The 20,413-nt window shown below is 43.5% G+C and overlaps 1 protein-coding gene across 1 annotated transcript in view; it reads left to right on the top strand.

Moving 5' to 3' along the window:
- The window catches only part of LOC126342597 (uncharacterized), a 746,980-nt gene that overhangs the window by 418,673 nt on the left and 307,894 nt on the right, over positions 1-20,413 (top strand). Inside the window, exon 3 of the mRNA XM_050001873.1 lies at positions 20,169-20,377. Within this exon, the coding sequence (XP_049857830.1) occupies positions 20,169-20,377 (209 nt within the window). The remainder of the gene's footprint in view (positions 1-20,168; positions 20,378-20,413) is intronic.

Genomic DNA, 20,413 nt, shown 5'->3' on the forward strand with positions numbered 1-20,413 from the left:
TAACCAATATCCAAAAATTAAATATCTTTAAGTGTGACAGACTGCTCCTGTTTCGCCTGCTTCTCGTCTCATGTTTCAGTGCAATAGCTACTTCCACTTGTGATTCATGACTCTTACTTGGTGCGTAACAAGCTGAACCGATTTTACCACTTCAAGTCGTTAAAGATGGCTTTTTGAGTAACATTATGTCTTATCTTTCCGCGTCATTTCTATAGATTATGTCCCTCAACTTCAATGCGATGGATGCATCTCTTGACGAACTTCCTACTTATGTCCTGGAAGAAACTCTGTGGTCACCGTCGCATTCATTCTTGTAGCGCCTGCACAACCCCTTCATCCGACGGATACTTGCCTCCTGGCAGGTGAAAGTTCACGAGGAGCTCAAGTCCTTACGGCGGTTGATACGGCAACTGTCAAACAACATTTTGAAGGAACTGGACAACTTTGAAAGGCTTCTCGCTCCTCTTCGTTTCTATTTTTGTTTCATATCTGGCATTGTCTCACAGGAGTTGTAATTACTCACTGTTCTAACCTGAGGAGAATGATTAATTCGCAGTAGACTCGAATCATTCTCAGTCTACTGTTCTGAAGAAGCTTGGCTCTTCAATTTTTTTGCTACAAGTGAAGATGAATGTTACCATACCATGTTCTGCCGCATACTCTGCGGATCGTACGTCTTATGAAGCGCTGCTATGTGATAGAGAAATATTTCTTCTCCCGCTTCAAGACGCCTTAATATGCTTTCGACAGTTCCGAAGATTCCTGTTCATGGATAAACGCTACTATGTCACGGAAATAATTACTGATTACTTTATTCTTACCACTGATAATTCCCGATAATAGTCTGTGATGTCTGATACCGGATTACGATACAAAATATTTTCTTCTTTCATATGAGAAAACATTTACTGTTCTTGTTTGTGTATGTTTGGCAGCTGGCGCAGTACCCAAACGACCACAGACATTCTGTTAGTTTAAGGATTCATCGATTGGAAATGCTGAATCGTGGTTAATTTACATTCTATCGCTATATTCACTCAGTTCTCTTGATGCTCATGTCCCTTAGTGACGTAGGTGGCCTATCGGTACACTCTTCGTCACAGACAGATACACGACCACAATTTAAACGATATATCCAATCGAAAAATGTGTCATTTCTTGTAGGAGCTGTCACCACACTTTAGCCGATTTTGCCGATTCTGCAGCTTCACACCCTTCAGAATATAGAAAGCAAATCCTTCCCCTCGTTTATCTAAGGTGAGAACGGAAAGTGGGATCCTCAAAATAAGCTACTCCAAAATCACGAGAATGATTATTCACAGAAGTAACAAACCCACGGCTAGGGCCGATTCGACACCTTACAAGAGAAGCGACATATCCTACTCGCAACTCCAGGCATCCCTGCATTAGTTACCTTACCATGGATTTCAAAATTTTTAAATTATTATAAGAAAGGTAGAATTACACACAAGGTACAAAACGAAATTCATATTTTTCACGCTGCTACAGATATTTTGACCCGGTACCTAGGGTAAATAAGGCAGATATCCGCAAGCAATGTATTAACGTTTCTGTATAGTGTCTGTGTATGAATAGTTCACAGTAAAGAGCCAAATGGTGGAGACTACTGTATTTCCTTCGTTACGAACCGTTCTACTGATTGTGACATTAAAGAGTTACACTAACGGAATTCAACTCTTCTTATAAAATTTGAAATTTTTTAGTGACAAGAAAAAAAATTTGCAGCAGGTAAGCAAAATAACTGCTTAGGTGCACCAGCAGAAGCTTATTTCACGAAGAGAGAGCTGTACGCAGATCGTTAGCTAATGTCATAGTATTTGTATTTAGAGAACTATCAATTTACATCATTTTCCGATTTATACAGAAGAAAAGAAAAACTTTCATAGCCTAGATTATATTTTTCTACTACATTTACTTTGCTTTCCTTTTCCCGTTATCATGGACCCCCTGGAGGTCGCTCCCAAGGCGAAGGTGACCATGAGGAAAAGAACGATTAAACAAACAAGAGGAGAAAGTACTACGCATCGGAACATGGAATGTCAGAAGCTTGAATATGGTAGGAAAATAATAAACTCTGAAAACGGAAGTACAAAGGCTCAATATAGATGCAATACAGGTCAGTGAAGTGAAATGGAAAAAAGGAATCATTTCTGGTCAGTTGAATATAGGGTGATACCAACAGCAGCAGAAAATAGTATAACGAGAATAGGATTATTTATGAACAGGCAGATACGGCAGAGAGTGTGATACTGCGAACAGTTTAGTGATAGGGTGGCTATTATCAGAATCGACAGGAAACGAACACCGTCAACGAAAGCTCATGTATACATCACGCCATTTCAATCTGAAGATGAAGAGATAGAGAAAGTATATGAGTATATGGAGAGCGTAATACAGTATGTAAAGGGAAATGAAAATCTTGTAATCATGGGGGACTGGAATGCCGTTGTAGGGGAAGAGTAGAAGAAATGATTAGAGGAGGATATGGGCTTGGAACAACTCAATTGACCAGAAATGCTTATCTTGTTTCGATCAGACTTCACTGACCCGTATTGCATCTAGATTGAGCCTACGTATTTCTCTTTTCAGTTTTTCTAGTTTTCCTACCAGGTTCAAGCCTCTGACGGTCTACGTCCCGACACGTAGAATGTTATCTTTTCGCTAATTATTCGATATTTTTGTTGTGGTCACCTCTCTCTTGGTGTACTCTCCCGGACATCCAAATGGGGGAATATTCGGGAATCTTTTGCTAATGGAGAAATCATCATGAGGCTTTTTCAGTTACAGGCCATATGTCCTGTGGATACGTGTTACGTCTCTTTAATGCGTTCCAATGTCCAGAGTCGACAGTAGGACCCTCTGAGTCTGTTTGGAGCGGCAGGCGATGGTGTTCAATGGGTGGGCTAGCGCTTGCTGATCCAGTTTGAAGCACGAAACCATCAAGCTTTACCGAGACTGACGCAGTCTTCGCTAGTTGAGAGCACGACACCGAAGGCATGAAGCGAGATAGCGTTTAAATCTGCTTTGGCCAAGTATTCTGGAGACAGGGGCTCGTTGCCCTTCACATAAATGTTCCTTTATGTAACAATGTTTAAAACGTTCGTTTTGTATGAAAAGGGATAAGGATTTTCCCATAAAGATTCTGAGATATTAGTTCTCAGCAAAAACTCGTTTCATTGTCCCCCACTTAGACTGTACCGAAATAGGCATACGAACAGGACGACAGAGCGTTCGTCAACTCGTAAACTGATAAGTGTCAGTTCATACACTTTTGCCACTGTCAATCTTGAACGTCGTCTATATAAAATTGTACGACGCACAGCGTGACACTTAACACTTATTACAAACCGAGTGAGGTGGCGCAGTGGTTAGCATTCGGAAAGACGCCGGTTCAATCCCGCGTCCGGCCATCGTCATTTAGGTTTTCCGTGATTTCCCTACATCGCTCCTCCAGCCATCCTGATTTAGGTTTTGCGTGATTTCCCTAAAATCGTTTCGGGCAAATGCCGGGAAGGTTCCTTTGAAAGGGCACGGCCAATATCCTTCCCAATCCTTTCCTAACCTGAGCTTGCGCTCCGTCTCTAATGACCTCGTTGTTGACGGGACGTTAAACACTAACCACCACCACCACCTACATCGCTCCAGAGAAATGCCGGGATGGTTCCTTTGAATGGGCGCATGACCTCGCTGTCTGGTCTCTTCCACCAAACAACCCAACCTAATACAAGAGTAAGTTTTATTAATCGTTCCAACCGACCTGTCTGTAGGTGCATTATCAAAATTTGCGCTAAGTTCAAATGCTGCAAAGTAGCGATAATTATTGCCACTAATACCATAGGTAAGAACCATTTCACTACTTGAATCTCTCCTTAAATACAGGTACTCTAACGCGCCATATAATACCCAAAGGTTATTCGAAAGAGTCACACAGATACATCCCTAATAGACCATAGATACTGTAGGTTGCGACAACATCGATCATAGTAAATGCTATGTTCTGACGTTTGAACATTTTATGCTGTACACGTGTAGGTAATTCAGGGTGTGCGAGATCTGACGTATGGTAGAAAATATTTCTTTTTAGTTAACAAACAGACGAGCTGGGAGTGAGACAGAGGGCTTTCCTACTGCGTAACATGTCAGAGGATTTCAAGTCTGGCATTCGCTATGCACCGAACTGATTCCTCCCGAAACCCTAATTGTAAACCGAGAACTGGAGGTCTTAATTTCTTTATGGGTCACTAAACAAAATATGAAACTAATGTATGTATCTGTTCCTGTTTATTTCTGTGTGCATTTTATACTGACGTTCATAAATTTTTAGACATGTGCAATGTTTCTCCATTGATTGCACTGCATCAATATGCTGAGTACATTACATAAGAGCGGACGAAATATGAAAATGAATTTTGCACTAACATTATACCAGGCTATATTTACATTTTATCACTGGGAATCACCCTGCAACTTACTCTTTACCTTACGATCGTATAAACTAACAGTAAATATAACACACATAAATACGCCTCTAAGAGGAAGGACAAGAAACGCCTCGGCAAATGAGGGCTGAATGTCATGCGTTAATGCACATGTACATTACATTTTACTGACATTACAAAATTCCACACAAATCTAGAAACAAATAGATGGCCCCCAAATACAAAGGCTACAGTTACACATTTATATATTAACATGAGTGCAAAACAAAGATTTAGATATAATGAAGTTTAGCAAATATTCTTTACGTCAATGAGCATTTGAGAGCAAAATTAAATGATCTTAACGGTATCGGTTTCAAATAAAATCAAACATTTTAGAACTTTTGGTAGTTGTTGTAGTCTTTAGTCCCGAGATTGATTTGATACAGCTCTCCATGCTACTCTATCCTGGGCTAGCTTCTCCACCTCCCAGTACTTACGGCAACCTACATCGTTCCAAATCTGCTTAGTGTATTCATCTCATGGTCTCCCTCTAGATTTTTACCACCACGCTGCCCTCCACTGCCTAATTCGTGATCCCTTGATGCCTCAGAACATGTCCTACCAACCGGTCCCTTCTTCTTGCAAAGTTGTGCCATAAACTCCTCTTCTCTCCAGTTCCATTCAATACCTCCTCATTAGTTATGTGATCTACCCATCTAATCTTCAGTATTCTTCTGTAGCCAGCCGATGTGGCGGAACGGTCCTAGGCGCTTCAGTCTAGAACCGCGCGACCGATACGGTCGCAGGTTCTAATCCTGCTTCGGGCATGGATGTGTGTGATGTCCTTAGGTTAGTTAGGTTAAGTAGCTCTACGATATAGAGGACTGATGACTTCAGATGTTAAGTCCCATAGTGCTCAGAGCCATTTGAACCATTCTTCTGTAGCACAACATTTCGAAAGCTTCTATTCTCTTCTTGTCCAAACTATTTATCGTCCATGTTTCACTTCGATACATGGCTACACTCCATACAAATACTTTCAGAAACGACTTCAAGACACTTAAATCTATACTCGATGTTAACAAATTTTTCTTCATCACAAACTCTTTCATTGCCATTGCCAGTCTAATTTTATATCCTCTCTACATCGACCATCTCCAAATAGCTCTCCAAATAGCAAAACTGCTTTGCTACTTCAAGTGTTTCATTACCTAATCTTATTCCCTCACCATCACACGACTTAATTCGACTACATTCCATTATTCTCGTTTTGCTTTTGTTGACGTTCATCTTATATCCTCCTTTCAAGACACTGTCCATTCCGTTCAACTCCTTTTCGAAGTCCTTTGCTGTCTCTGACAGAATTACAATGTCATCGATGAACCTCAAAGTTTTTATTTCTTCTCAATGAATTATAATTCCAACTCCGAATTTATGTTTTGTTTCCTTTCCTGCTTGCTCAATATACAAATTGAATAACATCGGAGATGGGCTACAACCCTGTCTCATTCCCTTCGCAACCACTGCTTCCCTTTCATGTACCTCGACTCACATAACTTTAATCTGATTTCTGTGCAAATTGTAAATAGCCTTCTCTCCCTCTATTTTCCCTTGCCAAATTTAGATTTTTGAAAGAGAGTACTCCAATCAACATTGTCAAAAGCTTTCTCTAAGTCTACAAATGCTAGAAACGTAGGTTTGCCTTTTCTTAATCATCTTCTAAGATAAGTCGTAAATTCAGTATTGCCTCACGTAATCCAACATTTCTACGGTATCCAAACTTATCTTCCCCGAGGTCGACTTCTACCAGTTTTTCCATTCGTCTGTAAAGAATTCGCGTTAGTATTTTGCAGCTGTGACTTATTAAACTGATAGTTCGGTTATTTTCGCATCTGTCAACACCTGCTCTCTTTGGGATTGGAATTGTTATATTCTTCTTGCAGTCTGAGGGTATTTCGCCTGCCTCATACACCTTGCTCACCAGATGGTAGAGTTTTGTCAGGAATGGCTCTCCCAAGGTCGTCAGTAGTTCTAATGGAATGTTGTCTACTCCCGGGGCCTTGTTTCGACTCAGGTCTTTCAGTGCTCTGTCAAACTCTTCACGCAGAATCGTATCTCCCATTTCACCTTTATTTACATCCTCTTACATTTCCATAATATTGTCCTCAAGTACATCGCCCTTGTATAGACCCTCTATATACCCCTTCCATCTTTCCGCTTTCCGTTTTTTGCTTAGAACTGGGTTTCCATATGAGCTCTTGATATTCATACAAGTGGCTCTCTTTTCTCCAAAGGTCTCTTTAATTTTCCTGTAGACAGTATCTGTCTTAACCCTAGTGAGATAAGCGTCTACATCCTTACATTTTTTCTCTAACCATCCCTGCTTAGCCATTTTGCACTTCGTGTTGATCTCATTTTTTAGACGTATGTATTCCATTTTGCCTTCTTCATTTACTTCATTTTTTGTATTTTCTCCTTTCATCAATTAAATTCAATATTTCTCCTGTTACCCAAGGATATATACTAGCAACGTCTTTTTACATACTTGATCCTCTGTTACCTTCACTACTACATCCCTCAGAGCTACCCATTCGTCTTCTACTGTATTTCTTTCTCCCATTCCTGTCAATTGTTGCCTTATGCTCTCCCTGAAACTCTGTACAACCTCTGGTTTAGTCAGTTTATATAGGTCGCATCTCCTTAAATTCCCAACTTTTTTAGCAGTTTCTTCAGTTTTAATCTGCAGTTCATAACCAATAGACTGTGGCCTGTGTCCACATCTGCCCCTGGAAATGTCTTACAATTTAAAACATGGTTCCTAAATATCTGTCTTACCATTATGTAATGTATCTGAAACCTTCTAGTATCTCCAGGATTCTTATATGTATAAAACCTAATTTGATTCATGAACCAAGTGTTAGCTATGATTAAGTTATGCTCTGTGCGAAATTCTACCAGACGGCTTCCTCTTTCATTTCTTACTCCCAATCCATATTCACCTACTATGTTTCCTTGTCGCCCCTTTCCCTACTCTCGAATTCCAGTCACCCATGACTATTATATTTTCATCTCCCTTCACTACCTGAATAATTTCATTTATCTCATTTCATCAATTTCTTCATCATCGGCAGAGCTAATTGGCATATAAACTTGCACTACTGTAGTAGGCATGGGCTTCGTGTCTATCTTGGTAACAATAATGTGTTCACTATGCTATTTGTAGTAGCTTACCCACACTCCTATTTTTTTATTCATTATTAAACCTACTCCTGTTTTACCATATTTGATTTTGTATTTATAACCCTGTATTCACCTGACCAAAAGTCTTGTTCCTCCTGCCACCGAACGTCACCAATTCCCACTATGTCTCACTTTAACCTGTCCATTTCCCTGACATTCCAAGCTCCGATCCGTACAATGTCAGTTTTCTTTCTCCTGATAACGACGTCCTCTTGAGTAGTTCGTGTCCGGATATCCGAATGGGGGAGTATTTTACCTCCGGAATGTTTTACCCAACAGGACGGCATCATCATTTAACCATACAGTAAAGCTGCATGCCTTCGGTAAAAATTACGACCGTTCGCAGTACCAGCACAGCAAGGCCGTTTTGGGTAGTGTTACAAGGTCAGATCAGTCAATCATCCAGACTGTTGTCCCTGCAACTGCTGAAAAGGCTGCTGCCCCTCTTCAGGAACCACACGTGGGTCTGGCCTCTCAACAGGTACCCCTCCTTTGTGGTTGCACCTACGGAACGGCCATCTGTGTCGATGAGGCACGCAAGCCTCCCCACCAACAGCAAGGTCCATGGTTCATGGGGCGTGGGGGGGGGGGGGGGGGGGAGGGAAATTTTGGTAGCACGTGAACTGTACATGAGCGCATACTAGCAACCAACAGAATCTTAACTGTCGACCGGCGGTACTTAAGCCAATTTAAAGAATGTTATAAGTAAATGTGTATACAGAACCTGCAATAAGAAATTTCAAGCTAAAACTTTTGACTTTTGCAGAATATTCTGAGTAGCCTTTCGGTATTTCAAGTGCTTCCCACTGGGCGGTAGAACCCGTGACATTCACCTGAACGCGGCCCAGTAGCCCAAATTAGCTGGTTCCGACACATATACCAAACTACTGTTACAATCAAAAATGTAGCAGGCACAAAATGGCATGGCAAGAAATAGCTGAATCTCACACTCTGCGGATTAGATTTAGCGGTTACCTTCACGTCTTCCTTCAGTACCATTCTGATGCTCAAAATAAGAAAGGACAAGTAAAGAAAATTCCTCGTACCATGTAACATAACAGCGCAGCAATGAGTTAGTAATATAGGAGTGCATAGCTTCATGGTGATATGTACTAACAAAAATTTCTTGGGCTTCCATCCACACCAAGTGGTTTAAAATCCACGAGCTTTCGGCCGAGTGGCCCTCGGCCATTATCAAGTGGTGATTTCTTCTTGTTGCTGCTGTCATCCTTATATAGCAGCGCTGCCTTCCGTGACGTCACTGCCACCCGCTACGACACTACACAGGGTAATGTTTGCGTTACGCGGCGCCGCGACCGCTTAAAACTTCCGATCGCGGGGTCCCACGTTGGGCCTAGCAGCAGGCCGCCAGGAGTATATAAAATACCATGTTGTGTTGCACGGTTCTATATCGGACAGACTGTGCGTACAATTTAAATGCGCTGTGTAGAACACGAGAGATGTTTTCGTCTACAGTATCCAGAGAAATCGGGGGTAGCAAAGCAAGCATTAGAAAACGGTTGCTCGCATCTCGTGGTCGTGCGGTAGCATTCTTGCTTCCCACGCCCGGGTTCCCGGGTTCGATTCCCGGCCGGGTCAGTAATTTTCTCTGCCTCCTGATGGCTGGGTGTTGTGTGATGTCCTTAGGTTAGTTAGGTTTAAGTAGTTCTACGTTCTAGGAGACTGATGACCATAGATGTTAAGTCCCATAGTACTCAGAGCCATTTGAACCATTTTTAGAAAACGGTTATCGTATTGCAGTCGACAAGACTTGTACTCTCACACCAACTAACAGTTTTTTCGGATAGCATAATAAAAGAAGCGATCGAAATAAGAATTTGTGACAACATGCTCAATAAAGACGGCGGCCTGCAACTAAGCATATCGTGGGACCCGGCAATCGGAAGGTTGAAACGGGCGCAGCGGCCGACACCGCAAACATTACCATATATGGTGTCAGAGCGGGTACCAGTGACGTCATGGAAGGCAGCGCAGCTATATAAGGACGGCAGCAGCAACCAGAAGACAGTCACCACTTGATAATGGCCGAGGAGTGCTTGGCCGAAAGCTCGTGGATTTTAAACCATCTGGCGCGGCTGGAAGCCGAGAAACTTTAAGTTAGTATTTATTTCATTTACAAGAAGTAGAAATTTTTCTGGTTGCATGGCCCGCAGTACCGGTCTTAGACATTACCATTAACAATAAGATCCCAGGCTGGACCAAGTCCACAAGGCTGGCCACAATGTAAAGGAGAGCTTTAGGACACCAAACTTTGCGCTGTTTACAATGGCAAAACTTACAGGACGTCAGATTGTATGCTCTTCCTCTTGTCTCAGGAAGAGCCAATGCAGTAAAGAGCAAGCATGTAATTAAAAGGAAGGTTTATCAAGTTGTCAAACAAGTGTTTGAAATACCAAGGTGATAATTAATTAAGTTAGCGCATCTTTCAAGACACCCGAGTGCTGCACTAGTAAATGTGAACTGTCACTTCATGTTCCTCACTGGGTATTAAAAGAAAAAAAATCCTATGGAACCCAACTGCTGAGGTCATAGCAATGTAACTTCAGCTAACGTACGCTAGCCCGAAGGAGGACTCGAACCTCCGCCGGGGCAGTGGTTTCAAATGGCTCTGAGCACTATGGGACTTAACATCTGAGGTCAGCAGTCCCCTAGAACTTACAAGTACTTAAACCTAACTAACCTATGGATATTCGATATGGGATTCGAACTTGCGACCGTAGCAGTCGCGCGATTCCAGACTGAAGCGCCTAGAACTGCTCGACCACGGCGGCCGTCTGGGCAGAGGGGGGGTGGGGGTCGGAGAGGGGGCGCGAACCGTGGCAGTGTTCCCAGACCACGCTGCTACGCCACTCGGTTGGTATTAGAGAAACGGTAACATGCAGCTTCAAGCTTCAGGGTGGCACGTAGCTTCGTATAGCTGTATCGCTGACAGCGGTTTGCACGACCAGTCCTTCAGCCGCGGTGCAAAAGGTACTCCTCCCCGCGATACCACGAACTACGGCGGAACGCGGCCTACAAGCACACCTCATGAAGCACAGCCGCCGACAGTGGACCGCCAAGTGCTCCGCACGCCCCACGAGCCGTCCAGCCGAGAAGCACTTGCCTCGTTGGTGTTCTGCCTAAGAGAGTGAGGCCGCCAGAGATCTTTAGGGAGCCACCCACGGACGCCCTATAGTCAAAGATAAGGACACATTAAAGCCCAACGCACTAAGTTAATTCGCGACACGGATTACCTGCCCCCCTTAAGCTCGACCCCTGGTGTAGTGTTTACAAAATGCACAAAACGAAAACTAGTCATTATCGCCTACTTTTACCTGGCTTAGGTTCACCCTTTTGCAAAGACCTGTCTCCACACCCCGACTTACAAGGGTTAGCACCTCTAAGACGCGCCTTGAACATCTAAGGCAAGGTACCTGCTTGCTCATAGCCCTGCTTCCAACGTCACGACCCTCAAAATTTCTGATGGAAACTATGTCTCCCACCTTGATCTTTACAGGCAACCAACCATTGTTGACAGACCTGCTTCTCTTTCATGGGTCTTTTCTATGTTATCCCTTGCACTCCTCCAGTTATCTTTGACAGGCTATGGAGATACTTTTTCCAGCAACAAGTGTGAAAGTGACCATACATTGATTAAAGTGAAGTTCAAAGGAGTCACAGTAGACGCTCGATGAGTTTCCTGTTTTGCAGTATTGAACTCCAAATTAAGCCATGATAAGGAGCTATCCGTCTTAGCCTATTCTTGTATGTGATTTACAATCAGCACCACCCTCAGATATTGTTACATATTTCCCCTAAGTAGGGTGTTGTTAACATGCTTACTTCCTTGATGAAAACAATAATTTCGACACTCATTAGAAGTAAATTCCGGAGCATTTTCGCTCACCAGAACATTGGGAGGACCAAAACAGTAAGAATATGTTACCCATATGCTGAATACTGACACCAATTGTCGTCCCTTCACTAGGCAGTAACCACACAAATGGGGAAAGGAATCGGGAACCACAAAGATGTATCTGTGACCTGCTTGAGTGCGAGGCAGAGGTCATATATAATTATGAATATACGCTCCATTTGCCGCATGGATCACGTGGACTGGAGCAAGGTCCTTTGTCAGAATTAGGTTTAGCAATCTTACAATCCTGGCACTGACCCAGGATTTTCGGCGCATGGTTACACAGAGGCAGCCATATTAATGATCCCTTGATCTCATGTATTGTTTTATAAATATTTAGGTGTCCCCCTAAAATCGACTCTTGATAGTACTAGAACACAGTTGTGACCAGCGCCCTTAGCAGGCAAGTTTTTAATTTTTCGTCCTCTTAAGTAAAATGTGTGTGAAATCTTATGGGACTTAACTGCTAAGGTCATCAGTCCCTAAGTTATACACTACTTAACCTAAATTATCCTAAGGACAAACACACACACCCGTGCCTGAGGGAGGAATCGAACCTCCGCTGGCACCAGCCGCACAGTCCATGACTGCAGCGCCATAGACCGGCTAATCCCACGCGGCACTGTTTAGTAGGCACTCGAAGGATAACCATCAGTAGCTGATTACCTGGTACATGTTCACCAGATTTCAGGCGACTTTTCATAAACCCGATCTCTGGATTTTGCTCTTGCTGTTCCCCCAAGTCACCTAACAGCGTCGGCAGCTCGGTAGCACTGCACGATCACTATTTCCCCCGCCTGGGTTCCTCAGAAGAAGAGGACTCTTGCTCCTCGAAAATGGGACTAAGGGCGTCTGCCAACGTGCTCTCTCATCCTCTAATATGCTTGTCGGAAAGGCGGAGATTCGGACTGCCCAATGGGCGATACGCCCGGTTATGCGAGGACTCGACAGTACTTACGCGAGGTCTAAGTTGTCCATTGCGAGGGTAAATTCACGACGCTTGAGGTAGACTTTAAATATTTCGCTGACGAACAACACGGCGAATGCCTTAAGCTCACAGGTGGAGCATGGACTCTGACTACGAGCTACCGGTCTCGAAGCTTACGGGATGAGTCTACGCTCTCCGATGCTGCAACCCCAGAGGTAGATTCATCAGTCTGGACAATAAAAGTATGGTCAAAATTTGGGACAGCCAACGCAACAGCGCTACTTAATGCAGTCTTCAGGCCATCAAAGGCTGCTTGCTGTCTCTCAGTTCATTTATATAGTTGTTCCTTTCGACGTAACAAATTCAAAGAAACCACAGGTCCCGCGAAACTAGGAATTTATGAAAACTGTTTATCCTGACCATGAACTGGAATATTCCTCTCTTGTGTGGTCGGAAATAATGTTTAGCCCGAGTTCATGAGTGATCAACCCTTTCAAGATTGACGGAAAGCGAATGCCAAAGAACGGAGATTTGTTCCGTTAACCTCGTTAGGGATCACTGCAAGTCCCGCTTCCCTGAGCGTGGTCAGACTTGGCGAGGGTTTGTCGGATGTTCGGGAGTAGACTTACTCTAGATAACGACATTATCCACCTAATTACACACCTACTTAATATCACTCAACACTGTTTCGAGAAGCCTAGATACAATGGCTGCTATAGCTGATAACCCGAAAGACACTTTGTTAAACTCACGGAAGTTCCAATCCGTGACAACCTTGAATTTTTTTGCAAAGGGGATCTGGCAATAAGCTTGATTCAGGTCCAGCACAGTAAAAATATCGAGTTCCAGTGAGCGGAGTAAAAGAATAATGTTAAGTCAGGCGAGGGTACTGACTCGAAAAATGCCATAGAATTCAAAACACTTTAATCAGCACGATTATATACCTCAGCACATTCATTTTTGGGGGTGACAGGCTGCAAAATGATGTCTAACTCGCGCTTTATACGACAAGTGGATCCAACAGTGTTTTATTGGTGACACCTATTTTATACGCAAAAACACCCAGAAAGTGTTGCAACAACTATAATAACTCTTGAATTCTCTCTCGAAGAAGCTGTCCACTTTAAAGCCACCATGACCACCTAATATAGAGCAAAAACTGGAAAAATCACCGCATCGACAAAAATGGAACTTTGCCGAAGGACAAAATCCGAAATATAAAACCCCATGCGAATAATCCTGAATAACCGAGCGTTTTTTACGATCTGTTAGGTTAACAAACATCACTACTCAAACTGTTCAATATTAACACTTCCTAGTGCCAGGAAACCTCTGCAATCCTAGAAATGCCAGCGATGACCCTATTGGAACTCACTGTTGACTTTCAACAGCAATGCAAGTTTGCATGACGAGTTGTAATTCAGACAATTTATCACTAGTTAAGTGGCTAACCTACCATTTATGCTTCAGTAATTAAATGTATAGCCTGAGTCTAATAATGCACACACTGGTTAATGATATACACAAAGGGTGCAGAATTACTAGTAAGTCCATTCACCTTATTACGGGCCCTCAGTAATTCAAGACATAGAAACCGCCTACAGTTCTTTAGGCGTCACCTGCCGACTGTGTCTTCCGCCGAATTTGATAATCGCGAGGAATGTGACATGGCTGTCCACAGTGACAACATCTCTTAATGCGGTTGACACTGCAAAAGGGAACATCCTTGGGAGCAGAGTCATCAGTCATGACAAAATTCTCACAAGCATGGCCAAATGTAGGCTTACGTAATACCTAATATACCGCTGACCAAACGATGTTAACTGATAGAGGTGGATGGTTTCTCTACCACCAGAACACAAAAGCTCCTGTACTATAGTGGTCACTACTTTCGACTTTGGCAAGGGCGACCATCCGAACCGAGATATATTCAGCCAACGGCTTCCTACGATATTCTTGCTCGTAGGTGACAACTTCTCCCTCAGAATCCTGTTGCACAACTACTCCAGAATTCCCTGGTCTGATAGCACAACACTAATCATATCGGCCTACGAACCTAGACAATGGGTTCATAATTTTGAAATACTATCACCCGCGGTACTCTAAACACATAAGCCTGCCTCTGAATACCACAAAAACCACAAAAATGTCACCAATTGCTACACTGTATCAATAGTAAATGTTTCCAAGCCTTTCAATATACTCAATAGGGGATTAGGTAATTTCTCAAAGTAACTCAAAATCTGCACTTTATCTTCCTGTACTAGACGAATCTCCTGAATTTTATAACTACGATGTACCGTCCTGTGTACTGCAAACTAGCTTACCGAACCATTGTAAGGTACCGAATATTTTCTGCAACAGCAAAATTACATAAATTCATTAACCTTAGTCGCTGTTTGCAGCGCTGTGGCTACCCGCCCTCAATCTCACAAAATGTTTGGATGAATGGGTCATTTGACACTGCAATCGATGTATTATTTGTAGTCAGTAATGGCAATCTCCTACTAAGAAGGCGATATTATTCCCAATTTCAGACAGAGGAAGCTTTCGAAGGCACTACTCACGGAATCAATCCGCTGCTTCCTCGCCTTCCTCACCCTGACACCGAACAAGTGTTTATTGTTTATTAATCCGGGGATCTAGAAACGACGGAGAGGCTTCGTCCCGTTGCAGCCCTCAGTGGTCCACCAACCCCACAACAGGCCACAGCTGTCCACCCACCCTACCGCTGCCTCATACCGAACCAAGGGTTATTGTGCGGTACGATTCCCAGTGGACACCCCGAACCTCATCGCACCCCCTCCCCTCCCCCACCCCCCGGTAACGTCTCATACCAGACTAGTGTAACCCCAAATGTTTGCATGGTAAATAATGGTTGGTTCAAATGGTTCTGAGCATTGTGGGACTTAACATGTGAGGTCATCAGTCCCCTGGAAATTAGAACTACTTAAACCTAACTAATCTAAGAATGTCACACATAACCATGCCCGAGGAGGACTCGGACCTGCGACCATAGCGGTCGCGCGGTTCCGGAGTGAAGCTCCTAGAGCCGCTCGGCCACAGTGGCCGGCAGAGTAATGGTAGTGTAAGAATATGTGGAGACAGTGTTTGTGCAGCAATCGCCCACATTGTGTAACTGAGGTGGAATAAGGGGAATCAGCAAGCAGTCACCGAGGCTACTGACTGGTTCGATGCGGCCCGCCACGAATTCCTTTCCTGTGCTAACCTCATCATCTCAGAGTAGCACTTGCAACCTACGTCCCCAATTATTTGCTTGACGTATTCCAATCCCTGTCTTCCTCTACAGTTTTTGCCCTCTACAGCTCCCTCTAGTACCATGGAAGTCATTCCCTCAACTCTTAGCAGAAGTCCTATCATCCTGTCCCTTCTCCTTATCAGTGTTTTCCACATATTCCTTTCCTCTCCGATTATGCGTAGAAATTCCTCATTCCTTACCTTATCAGTCCACCAAATTTTCAACATTCGTCTATAGCACCACATCTCAAATGCTTCGATTCTCTTCTGTTCCGGTTTTCCCACAGTCCATGTTTCACTACCATACAATGCTGTACTCCAGACGTACATCCTCAGAAATTTCTTCCTCAAATTAAGGCCGGTATTTTATATTAGTAGACTTCTCTTGGACAGAAATGCCTTTTTTGCCTTAGCGAGTCTGCTTTTGATGTCCTCCTTGCTCCGTCCGTCATTGGTTATTTTACTGCCTAGATAGCAGAAATCCTTAACTTCATTGACTTCGTGACCATCAATCCTGATGTTAAGTTTCTCGCTGTTCTCATTTCTACTATTTCTCATTACCTTCGTCTTTTTCGGATTTACTCTCAAACCATACTGTGTACTCATTAGACTGTTCATTCCGTTCAGTAGATCATTTAATTCTTCTTCTCTTTCACTCAGGATAGCAATGTCATCAGCGAATCGTATCATTGATATCCTTTCACCTTGTATTTTAATTCCATTCCTGAACCTTTCTTTTATTTCCATCATTGCTTCCTCGATGTACAGATTGAAGAGTAGGGGCGAAAGGCTACAGCTTTGTCTTACTCCCTTCTTAATGCGAGCACTTCGTTCTTGATCGTCCACTCTTATTATTCCCTCTTGGTTGTTGTACATATTGTATGACCCGTCTCTCCCTATAGCTTACCCCAACTTTTTTCAGAATCTCGAACAGCTTGCAAAAATGGTTCAAATGGCTCTGAGCACTATGGGACTCAACTGCTGTGGTCATCAGTCCCCTAGAAGTTAGAACTACTTAAACCTAACTAACCTAAGCACATCACACACATCCATGCCCGAGGCAGGATTCGAACCTGCGACCGTAGCAAACAGCTTGCACCATTTTATATTGTCGAACGCTTTTTCCAGGTCGACGAATCCTATGAACGTGTCTTGATTTTCCTTTAGCCTTGCTTCCATTATTAGCCGTAACGTCACAATTGCCTCTCTCGTGCCTTTACTTTTCCTAAAGCCAAACTGATCGTTAGCTAGCGCATTCTCAATTTTCTTTTCCATTCTTCTGTATATTATTATTGTAAGCAGCTTCGATGCATGAACTGTTAAGCAGATTGTGTGATAATTCTCGCACTTGTCAGCTCTTGCCGTCTTCGGAATTGTGTGGATGATGCTTTTCCGAAAATCAGATGGTATGTCGCCAGACTCATACATTCTACACACCAACGTGAATAGTCGTTTTGTTACCACTTTCCCTAATGATTTTAGAAATTCTGATGGAATGTTATCTACCCCTTCTGCCTTATTTGACCTTAAGTCCTCCAAAGCTCTTTTAAATTCCGATTCTAATACTGGTTCCCCTATCTCTTCTAAATCGACTCCTGTTTCTTCTTCTATCACATCAGACAAATCTTCACCCTCATTGAAGCTTTCAGTGTATTCTTTCCACCTATCCGCTCTCTCCTCTGCATGTAACAGTGGAATTACCGTTGCACTCTTAATGTTACCACCGTTGCTTTTAATGTCACGAAAGGTTGTTTTGACTTTCCTGTATGCTGAGTCTGTCCTTCCGACAATCATATCTTTTTCGATGTCGTCACATTTTTCCTGCAGCCATTTCGTCTTAGCTTCCCTGCTCTTCCTATTTATTTCATTCCTCAGCGACTTGTATTTCTGTATTCCTGATTTTCCCGGAACATGTTTGTACTTCCTCCTTTCATCAATCAACTGAAGTATTTCTTCTGTTACCCATGGTTTCTTTGCAGCTACCTTCTTTGTACCTATGTTTTCCTTCCCAACTTCCGTGATGGTCCTTTTCAGAGATGTCCATTCCTCTTCAACTGTGCTGCCTACTGCGCTATTCCTTATTGCTGTATCTATAGCGTTAGAGAACTTCAAACGTATCTCGTCATTCCTTAGAACTTCCGTATCCCACTTCTTTGCGTATTGATTCTTCCTGACTAATGTCTTGAACTTCAGCCTACTCTTCATCACTACTATATTGTGATCTGAGTCTATATCTGTTCCTGGGTACGCCTTTCAATCCAGTATCTGATTTCGGAATCTCTGTCTGACTATGATGTAATCTAATTGAAATCTTCCGTTATCTCCCGGCCTTTTCCAAGTATACCTCCTCCTCTGGTGATTCTTGAACAGGATATTCGCTATTACTAGCTGAAACTTGCTACACAACTCAATTAGCCTATCTCCTCTTTCATTTCTTGTCCCAAGCCCATATTCTCCTGTAACCTTTTCTTCTACTCATTCTCCTACAAATGCATTCCAGTCGCCCATGACTATTAGATTTTCGTCCCCCTTTACATACTGCATTACCCTTTCAATATCCGCATACACTTTCTCTATCTGTTCATCTTCAGCTTGCGACGTCGGCATGTATACCTGAACTATCGTTGTCGGTGTTGGTCTGCTGTCGATTCTGATTAGAACAACCCGGTCACTGAACTGTTCACGGTAACACACCCTCTGCCCTATTCATAACGAATCCTACACCTGTTATACCATTTTGTGCTGCTGTTGGTATTACCCGATACTCATTTGACCATAAATCCTTGTCTTCCTACCACATCACTTCACTGACCCCTACTATATCTAGATTGAGCCTTAGCATTTCCCTTTTCAGATTTTCTAGTTTCCCTACCACGTTCAAGCTTCTCACCTTCCACGCCCCGACTCGTAGAACATTATCCTTTCGTTGATTATTCAATCTTTTTCTCATGGTAACCTTCCCCTTGGCAGTCCCCCCCCCCCCCCCCCCCCCCGGCGATCCGAATGGGGGACTATTCCGGAATCTTTTGCCAATGGAGAGATCATCATGACACTTCTTCAACTACAGGCCACATGTCCTGTGGATACACGTTACGTGTCTTTAATGCAGTGGCTTCCATTGCCTACTGCATCCTCATGTCGTTGATCATTGCTGATTCTTCCGCCTTTAGGGGCAATTTCCCACCCCTATGACAAGAGAGTGCCCTGAACCTCTATCCGCTCCTCCGTCCTCTTTGACAAGGCCGTTGGCAGAATGAGGCTGACATCTTATACCAGAAGTCTTCGGCCGCCAATGCTGATTATTTATCAAAATTTAGGCAGTGGCAGGGATAGAACGCGGGACCGAAGACGTATTGATTATGAATCAAAGACGCTACCCCTTTTTTTTAATGTCATTTTGTTCGCTTGTGTTCGTTTCATATGCTCGGGCGGACGCTGTAAGACATCCGGTTAAGTTCGTTGTTGATCGATTAACTCAGTTTTTTTATTACAGAGGGAAGCTAACCCTCTGACCGAACACGCTGAGCTACCGTGCCAGCAAAAAAAAAAAAAAAAAAAAAAAAAAAAAAAAAAAAAAAAAAAAAAAAAAAAACATATCCTCCTCCTCTTTCCTTCCCTCTCTGCTTCCTCTTCCCACTTTCCCATTAACGAACTATCCCTCTATATCTTCAACTTACCTCAGGCATATCCCCTCCATTCCCCTGTCTATTTCTTCCAGTCCCTCTCCATGTTCATCTTTTCATCTATCCATCTCAACGAGTCACCAACACTGCTCATTATCATATATAGTACCTGGAATGTAGTTCAGAAGCAGTCCGATAAGCTCCGAAATGATGTAGCGAAAGGTACACGTCAGAGGAAAAAATTATAATTTCTTTGCGTCTGATGTTTAGGTTACCACGCGAAGCTGTTCGATAAGGCAGGCCTAGGAGTCAACTGTACCAACACACTTATCATTCAGGGCAGCCTACGTGGTGTGGCCTGGAAAACTGTTTCCTTACCCTGATAATTAATTTGTGGTGCAAGGTAGACTTATCTGGCAGGCTGATACTGTTTCCATACAACTTGACTTTCGTTCAGGACAGCCTACACGCCAGGGGCTGGAAAATCACTTTTATGCCTGTATCTCCACTGGTGTTGATCCAGATCCCTAAGTTATGATATTTATGTGGCCACCTCAGCCAAATATGGTTGAAACTGGTACAGAGGTTTGGAAGAAGATACAATACATACACACATACACTCTTCTTCATACATGTGACAGATAAGTAAATATCAGGAATTTATGTAACTACAGAAACGAGTTTAAAATATTTATTTTCCTAAAATCCCCCAGTCGCGATACCTGTTACCCAGTACTGGCAGCCACGGTGACGTGTTGCAGCGTGGACGCTCGCGGGCGCGTGCCGTCGCACTGGGCGGACGACCGGCGCCTCGGCGGGCGCTCCTTCTTCCGGCTGGCCGGCGACCGGCCTCCCGGCCCGCACCTGGCCATCGAGGGCGTGCGCGTCGCCGACGCGGGCTCCTACCGCTGCAGGGTCGACTTCCGCCGATCGCCCACCCGCAACTCAGTCGTCCGGCTCACCGTAATCGGTGAGTGAGCACAGACGTCTGCAGACGTGCGACCAG

This window comes from Schistocerca gregaria, chromosome 1, assembly GCF_023897955.1.
Source record: "Schistocerca gregaria isolate iqSchGreg1 chromosome 1, iqSchGreg1.2, whole genome shotgun sequence".
Taxonomy (NCBI): domain Eukaryota; kingdom Metazoa; phylum Arthropoda; class Insecta; order Orthoptera; family Acrididae; genus Schistocerca; species Schistocerca gregaria.